At 32.4% G+C, this 12,492-nt stretch overlaps 1 protein-coding gene across 4 annotated transcripts in view; it reads right to left on the reverse strand.

Annotated features, from left to right (window-relative positions):
- POT1 (protection of telomeres 1) overlaps nucleotides 1–12,492 on the reverse strand; it is an 83,234-nt gene that overhangs the window by 24,868 nt on the left and 45,874 nt on the right. For all 4 annotated transcript variants that reach the window (XM_082631743.1, XM_082631742.1, XM_082631741.1 and 1 more), the window contains 3 exons: nucleotides 10,650–10,940; nucleotides 5,618–5,773; nucleotides 744–913 (listed from right to left, as the gene is read on the reverse strand). In XM_082631743.1, the coding sequence (XP_082487869.1) occupies nucleotides 744–913; nucleotides 5,618–5,773; nucleotides 10,650–10,940 (617 nt within the window). The remainder of the gene's footprint in view (nucleotides 1–743; nucleotides 914–5,617; nucleotides 5,774–10,649; nucleotides 10,941–12,492) is intronic.

Genomic DNA, 12,492 nt, shown 5'->3' on the forward strand with positions numbered 1-12,492 from the left:
GGTTATTAAAATAGCTAATTTCATTGATGATAAAGTCATAGATTTCAGTATATTAAAACTTGGAAAATAGTTATGTCATTTCAATTTACTGAAAAGGATATTTTCATAACTCTTTGAAAATATGTAGAAGAATTTTTATTTCCCTAGAATATGGGTCAAAGAGTTTCTGCACACATCACTAACAGGAGTACTTTAAGGAAAAGGGAGCTGCAAGTGTAGCAGGATTTAAGGTACTAATCACTTTCTGGGCACACCTAAAAGTTTAAAAAATACGATACCCTGATATATTTCTGTTACCTATTTTCTCGGTTATACACACTTTAAAAAGGCAGTATTTTTTCCATGATTGATCAAGTATGTTTGTCACCCTAGACATATATATCAAGTTTTCCAAACTTTAGCTAAGCTCCAGTTTCTACTGTTTGTTTCTGTACTTGGAGAAGGTGGCAAATGGTAGAAGAACATGAGTGCAAAGAGTAGAGGTAAGAGCATAAATAACTATCAGAAAACCTAGACTATAATCCCAGCTCTGCTACTATGTAGCTATTTGAACCTACAATCACTTGATTTGTTTCATTTGGTTCATCTATTTAAAAAATTGAATAATGGCAAGAAAGGCTCTGAGGATCAATTACAAGAGACCTCTTAAAGCCCCCCTTCCCACCTCAGAACAATATTATCCTAGAAATCAGCTTAATTAATACCTTATTTACAATTTCTAAATAGGTTTATAATATGCTTACTTTTTCAGTTGATCCACATCAGAGTTACTTTCTGGCAAGACTCTGATTCCCCGACCATAACTGGTGCCTCCATGGAGATGAAACTCTAGGGCTAAAAATGTTGCCAGGTTCTCTGAATTGACTGACTGAAGTTTGGTATGGAGGCTGTAAATTCTAAGAAAGCTTCCAACCTAAAAGTAGATGATTTATTATTTAGAAAATGGAGAAAAATCAAACAATTTTTGATACAATATTTAACAACTAACATGGGGCACAGACCAATAACTGGGGATGTTGACTCATTAGAAAGGAAAGTGGTATGTTCTACTAATGTGTACTCAATATCAGCCCCAAGGACACTGTATCAAAACCAAAACGTGTGTGTATGTGTGTGTGTGTGTGTGTATGTGCTTGTATACATACATATGCATGTATAGATATGTATGTATTTTTCAAATGTAAAGGCATATTTCCATTTTAGAGATATTAAAATGTTAAATAAAATTGAGTCTTAGCATTGGTAAGATATGGTAGCTAAGAAACCTATTACCTAAATCAAATCCAAGCCCTCTATTTGATTAAGAACCTATTTGGTTAAGGTTTCTGAAAATAAACTGCTTTAACTAATTTAAGGTAAGATTTAATTAAATATGATCACTAAAACACTCTCATTATGGGAATACTAGAAAGTATGTTTAAATGTGCTACTCTATTAAAATAATAAACTCCCTCTATTCCACAAGTTCTATAGAAAGAAAACTTCTGTAAATATTTTTGTCTGTACACCATAATGTGAAACACCTTCTATGAGTTCAAGTATAGATTTAAACCAATTATAGTTTTGAACCAAATGTCCTATAATTTTAGATGTTTTGCTAAACTTAGTCTTAAAAATATCTTTAATTACGGAGTATTTGATATTCTTTTAATGTAGAAGACTTAAAAAGAGACATGCAGAATGTTTATTAAAGAAACTGACACCTACTCAAAGGAAGAAGTTATATTACCTAAATCACATTTATTTTTATGAAGAAAGAATTATAAACAAAAGGAGTTAGTTACCAACTAGGAAATTTAATTCATTTGTATAAAGCAGCACTCCTGACTGCTGATGACTGTGGGACTACCATTCTCTTTTTTTCCTACAAGGTCAAGATAAACAGTGGTGAGATTCTGTGTAACAGAAAAGCTATACATGGGGGAATATAAAGAAAGAGAAGGTAGTAAACCAACCTCCCACCTCTGCTTATTGCTGTTTCAGTTCATTGTATTTCTCCTCATCACCCTCTGGATGTGATGGAGGAGAGAAATGGGGGGAAAAATAAGGGGAAAAAATCCACACTCCCAGAGCTACTCCTTCATTCTCAAGGATCTTTTTCCCATCCAATCATGGGTTTTATAAGGAGGTAAGGCACTTAGTCTTTTCTTCTCTGACTTCTTCCACTGACAGAACAGCAGGCAAGCAGGGTAAATAGAGTCAGAGAAGGAAAACACACACACAGACACACACACAGACAGACACACACACACACATACATATAAAAGATGACAAAACTGATTTTCCTCATGGTCTCTGAAGTAGGATGATGGAAGGAAATATGTCTATTTCTATTTCCTTTTATGTCATTGTTTTTGAACATTTATTACTCTGTAATTCTTTTTAATATACATAATATATTAGTGCAGTAAATGTATATAATCTACAAAGGACTTAAAGAAGGCCAGACACAAGGCAAAAGATACCATAATCATAAATGAAAAGCTTCAACATTATAAAGATAATTTCCTAATTAATTATTCTTTAAAATCAATGCAATTTCTATCTAAATCTCCAGTGCCTTTCAAGGAATTGTAAAAACTGATCTGAAAGTGAACAGTCAAGTTAGTTTTGAAGACTGAACTGGGATCGAGGGCTTAACCTATGAAATATCATTTAAAAATAAAAGTATGATAATTAAGACAGGCTGGTATTAATGCAGACACATATATGAACACGGATAAATCTTACAAATATAATGTCAAAGGAAAAAAGCAAATTATAGAATGATACATAACCATATGCATTTTTCAGACAAAAGTATATAAAATAAAAGCATAATAAACATGGGTGTGCCCACGTACATGTTAGGATAAATAAAAAGAGGATATTGGGGAGCAAAAAATTAGAATAAGCAGAGGTACAAAGAAGGTTCCACATGTAGAAATTTCATTTCTTAAAATTAAAAGTACCTGAAATAAGTGTGCAAAACATTTAGAAATGTTAAGTTTGGACGATAGGCACATAGATGTTTGTTATACTATCTTCTTTACTATTGTATCTCATAATAAAACAAAATTATACTTTAAAGACCAAGAGAGAATTATATATATATAGGCTATAAAAATGACAAACTGTTATTTCCAGAAATTCCTTCTGGAGGCAGCATTGTATATTTTTTTAAGCTTGCTAAATATATTATAAAATGTGCCAGATGCTCTGTTATAATAGACAAATATATAACAAACAAATTGTCTTGTTGGTAATAACCAAAAAATTATAAAACATACCTCTAAAAATTGTTGTAAAAGCCCTTTTTAATACAGAAACAGTAAAAATAAAGCAAAGCAAACTGGCTATTAAGAAATGTTTATTCCTTTAGAAATAATTTAAATATTCCTTATAAACTTTCAAAAATTTCCCTTTAGGTTTAATATTTTTAATGACCTGTGTATGTCTGAAAATAACCAAACTATAGTTCTTGGGTCACTGAATGCCAAACATAATTAGAACTACGTGTGTTTTATAATTATTTTCAAATTGTGTCAGAATAAGTCTGGGGATTGAAAATACATTGCTTTTGTTTGTAGACAAAAGGTTTGAAGTGTGTGTGTGTGTGTGTGTGTGTGTGTGTGTGTAAAATGTTTAGGGAAGGAGATAACTTACTTAAAAAGCAAGGTTTAGGAAAAATGTTAAGGGCAACTTTAGCTGTAAAATGTATCGTAAATAGAGTTCAATTATATTGTACTTTATAATTTGCCTTAACTGTCCTCTTCATTACATAAAATAAAAATCACATTTTTTCCTGTTCCTATTCAACAAAAATACATGTATTCCATGCATTTCAATATAAATATTCAATTTTAAGCAGTTATCGTCAAGTGTTGACAAGAATTAATTGATATCAATATCAGTTGACTCTGGGCACTTCTTAAATAAATACGAAATGGTTAGTATAGAGGTTGCCTCAGAACAAATAAAATGTGATGTCAAGGTACATTAAATAAAAGCCTACAGTTATATTACTTACACATAGAGAAAATCCTTTTCATTTTTCTATTACATTGTAGATAAATGTCATGATATCTTTAGAGAAAAATTAATTGCCCTACATTTTCTTAATTATGTATGCTCATAGCACCCTCTAGTGGGTGAGATAAAGCAGACAAAGGAGATGAAAAAAATCTGAAAAAAATTCACAGCGCTCATTGATTCATGCATTCACCAGCAGATATTATTTACTTAACCCTTACTACATGGAAAGCATTGTGGCAGGTGCTGTTCAGGACTTGGGACAAGGAAATCAGGAAAAGAGAGAGGAACAAAAGACCTATAGAAACAGCATAGGGAAAGAGAAGGGAATTAAACAGTGAAAGTCAAATCTAAAATGTAAATCTTTTTCATTCGTAAAAGAACTCTATCTGTATTTTAAAAAGACTTTAAAATTGGCTTTATCATTACATTTATTTTTGAAATAAGCTAATCAATGCAGATAAGATCAAGGAAAAGCATCAAAAATGTATCTTCAACAGTCAATTTTCTGATGTGAAAGGTATGAACACACTCATAAAGGACAAAAGAGTACAGTTATCACCTTCCTTGACCTGGACTTTAACCTAATTTATTGAGTTGGGTGGGCTTCTTTGTAACACAGTAAAAGTGGAAATATCTCCTTCTCCAAGAACATTTATTTGCAAAAAAGAAACCGGGCACTAAAATTCAGATCTAAAAAAATTACAATTCACTTTCCCTACTTTCTTCCTATAAGTAGGTTATATAACTCCCTAAATGTAGGATGGAAGTTATTTGCAATAAAGAAATTCATTTCTTTATACTGCTTAAGAAGATTAGCTCTGGAAACAGACGTACATTCAAATACAGGCTTCACCCAAGTAGCTGTGAAATCTTGGGCCTCTGAGTGCCTCAGTTTTCTCATTTGTAAAACAGAAATGATGATAGTACCTACTGCACAAGACAGTGCTAAATACATTTGAAGTGCTTTAACAAATGTTACTATTATTATCATTATTATCAATGACAGCATTCTTTGCAAGAAAGGTTACTTGCAAATGAAAGACACGATAAAATGAAGAAAACTATTCCTTAAAATGTTACTAATAAGCAAGAAGTGCCAAAACTAAGCAGCGTTATTTTACCTAGAAAACTGCATCTCAAAAACAGTGAGCAAATTCTAATAAACTGTATGGTACACACAGACAATTTATCGATATATTTTAGAGGTGGATTAACAATTTCTTAGACTAATGAGTAAAAAGTTAAAGACTGGATTTTATCAAACCAAGTAAAAGAGCTTATCGTTTAAGTTTACAAATATTTTATGCATCCTTTGTTATTTTAAAGCAAATTTTATTGCAGAAAAAAATTTTTCTTTCTTACTTCCATAGTAAAATTGGGCACAGCTTTAAGATATTCAAGAAACATTCTTTAACTTTAAAAAAGCTGTTCAAGCCATTATAATTTAATATATCGTCTAATAATTTAAACACACATTGTACAAATTAAAGAAAAAAATTAATTTGGAGTTAATTTCTAGACCTCAAATATCATCTAACATGTGATTTACCCTAAAATTTATAAAAATACAAAAGAGCAAAACATGCTTGCTACACAACATCACCTTTAAAGATTTGGCCACTTGAACATGGTTGTCATAGACTAAAATGTCTATTGTCAGATTCTGCACCCGGTGGATGTGACTTAAATCACCTTCAAGAACAAGGTCCTGTATTAAGACTCTCCAAGATGGGAATGGGGTCCTGGTGCCATCCCATACCTGCATAAGAAGTAGAACAAAAGTTTAATGATCTTTTTGTAAAATTGTGGAGGCTAAAAGAGTTTTGTTTGCTGGTAACATAGCTTAAATGTAATTAAATATATTCCCCCAAATATCTGTTAAACTTTGAATATGATGTATATTCTTTCCTGATTGTAAAAGGACTAAATATGTATAGGTAATGAATAAAATGTAAGGAAAAAAATTCAAACAGCTATGAGCTTAGAAAAACTATTAACATATTGTTGAATTTACTTATCTTTTTTTTTCTTCTATGTATTTATAATATATATGTCTTTTTTTCTTTTTACCAAACTGGCATTCTATTCTGCTTTTCATTTCTTAATTTATTGCTGGGCAGTTTTTCAGGCAATTTAAATATTCTTCTAAAATAGGATTTTCAATGGCTTCACATTACATTATAGATGCAAATTTATTAAACCAATCCCTTTTTTGGCCATTTGATTTGTTTCAAAATTTTTGCTATTTTAAATAGTTTAGTAATTACCATCTTGTATATAAGCCTTTACAAGTATCTCTGCTAATTTTCTTAAGTATAAATTCCTAGCTTTTAGGGAACTAATATGACCTCTGCCCATTTTTCCACTTTGTTCTGATTTGGAAAAGGCATTTGAAAGCACAGATATGAATATTTTGTTTATGTTAGATGTTATGAACACAAGTGAATGACAATCATGGGTGATGGAAAGGGAAAGGTAGGTTGGATTGCTATTTAAGTCACCTTGAGGTAAGGATGGGAACAGGGGCCCAGGATGAGTATGCACTATCCCATCCTTAAGACCTGAGCTAGCCTGTGCTGTGCTAGGGTTGGAAGAGATGAGCTTGAGGCTATGCTGTGCTATAACAGGGTGGGACAAAAGACATTTGGAGAGAGGTGAGAATGCCTCTGCATGTCAGAAGTTTGGCTGGGTAAGAGTGAACAGTCTACTTAAATAGAAAACACATTTCCTTTTTTTTTTTAACTGTTATTTTTTTTAATTGAAGTATAGTTGATTTACAATGTTGTGTTAGTTTCAGGTGTACAGCAAAGTGATTCAGTTATATACACACATAAACACACACACATATATCTTTTTCAGATTATTTTCCATTATAGGTTATTACAAAATATTGAGTATAGATCCCTGTGCTATACATAGGTCCTTGTTGCTTATCTATTTTATATACAGTCGTGTGTATCTGTTAATCCCAAACTCCTAATTTATCCTTCCCCCCATCCTTTCCCTTTTGGTAACTGTAAATTTGTTTTCCATGTCTGTGAATCTACTTCTGTTTTGTAAATAAGTTCATTTGTACCATTTGCTTAGATTCCACATATAAGTGATATCGTATGATGTTTGCCTTTCTCTGACTGAGTTCACTTATTACTATAATTTCGAGGTCCATCCGTGTTGCTGCAAATGGCATTATTTCATTCTTTTTTATGGCTGAGTAATATTCCACTGTATATATACACCACATATTTTTTATCCGTTAATAGACATTTAGGTTGCTTCCATGTCTTGGCTATTGTAAATAGTGCTGCTATGAAAACTGGATGTTATCTTTTCAAATTAGACTTTTTGTCTTTTCCAGATATATGCCCAGGAATAGGATTGCTGGATCATGTGAATTCTACTGTCAGTTTTTTAAGGAACCTCCATGCTGTTCTCCATAGGGGCTGCACCAATTTACATTCTTACCAACAATGTAGGAGGGTTCCCTTTTTAATGATGGCCATTCTGACCCGTGTGAGGCAGTATCTCACTGCAGTTTTAATTTGCATTTCTTTTTTTTTTTTTCTTTTTGCTGTATGCGGGCCTCTCACTGTTGTGGCCTCTCCCGTTGCGGAGCACAGGCTCCGGATGCGCAGGCCCAGCGGCCATGGCTCACGGGCCCAGCCGCTCCGCGGCATATGGGATCCTCCCAGACCGGGGCACGAACCCGTATCCCCTGCATCGGCAGGCGGACTCTCAACCACTGCGCCACCAGGGAGGCCCCTGCATTTCTTTAATAATTAGTGATGTTGAGAATCTTTTCATGTGCCTGTTGGCTATCTGTAAGTCTTCTTTGGAGAAATGTCTATTTAGGTCTTCTGCTTATTTTTTGGAAAACACCGCATATCTATACAGGTGTCTGCCACTGTCAGATTACAGAGAAAGTACTGAATAATGTTGGTGACAGTGCTAAGTTGTAAATAAACAATCATGAGTTTGTGTCACTCACTCTGTTTCCTAAATTACTCAAAGAACCAGGACAATCACTTTGGGAGTAGTAACATTATGTCGCATTTTTCTTCACTTGGAATTTGTTCTTTCATTTTGTGTACATGTTTTTGAGACTTTAAAATGGCTTTACAGACCAATCCATGAGTCTTCTGAAGGAGGGGCTGGGAGAGTAGAGTATAAGTCAGACCTTGTGTTGAAATTCTGGAAGTTTTGTAATCTTGTATCAAAACTCAATCTGTTAGGTATCTGCATATTTTATACAGATCTAATTCTTTTTTCCAAATAGACAACAATCACCATTTAACAAAACTTCTTTGCCAATTTGAAATGTTAATGTTATTTTTATTATTATAGCAGCGTGGGGACAAGAGAGGAAGTCAAGGAGAGAAATTTTTTTACTATACATCACTTAAAAATATCTTTTAAATTTCTGGGCAATGTTAAAATTACCTATCCCAAAAGTAAATATCTTATTAAAATACTACTTCAAACTTTCTATAATTGTTTGTTACTTTTTCAATTTCTTGACTTGAAAGATTATTCTGATATGCTATGCTTTTTGTTCTTTCTTTGTTCATGAAGACATTTAAGGCTCTAAATTTTATCTTTGAGTATATCTCCAACCATAGCCTTTAATCTCTTCTTATTAACATTATAGTCTTAATAACCTATAATTAAAATTAACTTCTTTTAGAAACAACAGTATGTGGGGGAATCATATCTACTAGAATAATTAAGATGAATGTACTGTAGTTACTAATAAAGAGACCAATATTAGCATCATATCTCAGTTGAGACAGGAAATAATTACGCTATATTCCATGCTGACCAGAACTCATTTGGAGTAAGGTCTGGCTCCTTTTGTTTTCAAAACAAAATTTTAAAAAATTATTCCTAGTTTGGGATAGGAAAATCAATTTCAGAAAAAAAAAATCACTTAAAATTTGACTTCCTATAGATAAAATGAGCAAAATATTGCTATACAGTCCTCTCAATATATTTTTGCTATGCATATAATACATTTTTAGTATATAAATGAAAGTACATTAATCACTAAAGAGAATATTGTGAATTTCTATATCAATAAGTATAGGTCTACAATGTCATTTTATAGTCACAGAGTATTCCACAACACATAAATAATTCACAAAATTCTCTATTGCTAGCATGCGAGTTTCTTCTGATTTTTGTTACTGCAAGAAATATAAGGATAAATATTCCTTTAAAGGCATTTTTCCACATTTTAAATTATTACTATAAAATAAATTTATGAAAATAGAGTTGTTGAGACAAAGAGCATAGAATGACTTTTGAGATTTCTTTTAAATTGTCCTCAAGAAAGTCTTACTAATGTAATTTCTTACATTCACTTCTGAATGCTGTACTTTAAAGTAATATCTACATGAAAGCTGTTTTTACTTATCCGAAAAGGCTATCTATAAAAATGGGATGCAGGCATGTTTTCTTCCTTTAGAAGGAAAATGTAGATTCAGCTACGTCAGTTAAAAGGTGGCAGGTTTTATCTCAGAATTTAAGAATTTACGCTCAATACAGCAGCCAAAAAAAAAGGTGGAGAACACTTCTCTGCACAGCCAATTTTTTGTCATTGGAAGTGTTCAGTGATTAGCAAACACTTATTTGTTAAATATGTCACTTTGGGCATAAAGTATGACTGGCTGACCTCCTTTTCATTTTGTTTGGATGATTTTATGTTGCTTTAGCTTCAATTTTGTCATACTTAACTTATTTATGTTTTTTTATAGCATGCATTTACTTTTTCAGAGTATTTAATGTGTATATAAATATGTGCTATTTTCAACTTCAAAAACTTTGTATTTTATTCAATAATTTCTATCTTCACTATTCTTTAATATGGGCAAGGTATAACTGATAATAATGCTAAACCCCAATATTTGTCCAAGGGCCACTGTACTCCATTTCCTGTTCCATCGTTCCAAAGAGTCAGAAGCTAAAGAAAGAACAAGAGAAGCAGGGCTGAAGCAGTGTTTGTTTAAATGCATCCTGCCTAGGCTAGTAGGTGAGGATGGTATCAGACAACTGTCCTCTCCAGGAGCTACTCATGAATAAATTGGGATAGGTGTAAACAAAGGTTAGATGGGTCTTATGTCACTTTTTTTTTCTGCAGATTTAAGAACAAAATAAAATATAACAAGAAAAATAAACACTTCAAAACCATCCATGATCTACCTATGAAGCAGATAGTGAAATAACATGGGAAGAGAACCCAACATCAATGGGCCAAGAAGAAGGCAAATGAGTGAGAAGGAAGGCTACAACTTGATAGGGAATCAGAAATATGCATTTTTAGAACTGCAACTTAAAAATAGCAATAGAAAACAACTCATTTTGTTAGTACTAATAAGAAATATATAAACACAACATAAACAATACTATATTTAAAATGTAGATCTGGTAACACTATTTTCCTCTAGAAGTATAGGATAAAGAAGAGAAGTTCAAGAGTAAACTTGCATAGAAATTACAGGCTCATTAAAAATGGTTAGATTTTAAGTTCTTAGTACACAGTATGCATATTTATTCCATCAGAATGCTGAAATATAAGCTCTTTACAGGCTTATAAGTCACGGTAACTTACAACACAATTTCAAGTATTTAAAAATATCTACCTTTAGAAGAAATGATGCTCCATCCACTTCTGCTTTGCCCAAGAGCTGACAAGTCAGGTCAAAATACTGCATTGGCTGGACATCACACAATTTCACTAATGTTGAAGAAGGTGAAATATGAGTAGATGCCCAAACACGTAAGGCTTCTACCATTTTGTGGTCCTCAGCGGTGAAGTTAAAACACTTGCTTGAAGTACGAGGTATGATAGGAGCTCCCAAAGTTCCCTCAAATGTCAAAGATGCAAAGCCAGAGCTGGTGATACCTTGAGTCTCCTTTTTATATACTTGGATCTAAGAAAGTGGCAAAGTAGAAAACAAAACAGAAACAAACGAAACAGGCTTACTGATGAGAAGCTAGGAACTGGAAACACTTGTGAGATTATAAAATCTTGCCAGCATAGTTAATAGAGGACATAATTCTTTAAATATTTCATTTAGCATATGAAATCATAAAATCTACTGGGCTATATCAAAATCCACAAGCACCATGTAAACTGTAAAACACTATGCAAGATTATTTTTATTTTTTAAAGAGCTAGGTGGCAGCCTCCCTAATACTATCAGGCTTGCAGTTTTACTAACAAAACATTTATTAGTTTTTTTATTAAGGTATAATTTATAAAAGGAAAAAGGATAATAAGTAACAGTTATTTATGAATATTACAGGGAAAACTAGAACACTTAAAATGTAAGAGTTTTGGGGATTCCCTGGTGGCGCAGTGGTTGAGAGTCCACCTGCCGATGCAGGGGACACGGGTTCGTGCCCTGGTCGGGAAGATCCCACATGCCGTGGAGCGGCTGGGCCCGTGAGCCATGGCCACTGAGCCTGCGCATTCGGAGCCTGTGTTCCGCAACGGGAGAGGCCACAACAGTGAGAGGCCTGCGTACCGCAAAAAAAAAAAAAAAAAAAAAAAAAAAAAAAAATATATATATATATATATATATATATATATATATATATATATATACACACACACACACACATATATATATAAGAGTTTGAAGTGAGTAAAATGCAGCTGAGACTAAGGGCTCATCAGTCTGACTGAGACAGCTGGGATATGCCTTAAAAACATTGGCTTGCTGAATTTCAAGGCTCAGTTATTAGATGCACATGCATTTATGACTGTTATATCTTCTTCATATAGCAACCCTTTTGAACTTATGAAATACCTCCTTTAGTCTCCTGTAATTCTGTCTGATATTAATAATGTATTTATATATTAATTGGAAATTAGAAAATATATTGAACTGAAGGATACTTAAGTTGTGATGTGCTGAAACTTGTTGGATATAACTAAAGTAGTATTCAATACATAGAGAAAAATTTATAGAAATAAGTGAATATTTTACAAAAGAAGAAAGGTTAAAAATCAGAAATTTAGGCTTCTATCTCAAGAAGCTGCACAAAGAATATTATTTCAAATCCAAGGGAAGTAGAAAGAAAACATAATCAAGGTAAGAGAAATAGAAACATACAATAGAGAAAATCAAAGCTAAAAACTGGTTATCTGAAGAGATTAATAAAAATGATAAACCTAGAATGACTGATCTGGAAAAAAGAGAAGAAACACAAATTAAAATATCAAGACTGCAAAAAAGGATTTATCATTACAAATTCTATAAGCATCTAAAAGTAGCATTATCAATAAATTTGACAATTTGGATGAAATAAGCTTTTCTAAAAATTATATATATCAAAGTTGATAGAAAAATAAAAAATCTGAATGATCTCATTCCTCTTAAAGAAATGTTAATTCATTAATAAAATCTATTAATAAAGGAATCACCAGGCTCAGATAGCTTTACCAGTGCATTATTCCAAGCATTTAAATAAGAAAAA

The sequence above is a fragment of the Mesoplodon mirus genome, assembly GCF_964341445.2.
Source record: "Mesoplodon mirus genome assembly, chromosome: 9".
In the NCBI taxonomy this organism is placed as follows: Eukaryota; Metazoa; Chordata; class Mammalia; order Artiodactyla; family Ziphiidae; genus Mesoplodon; species Mesoplodon mirus.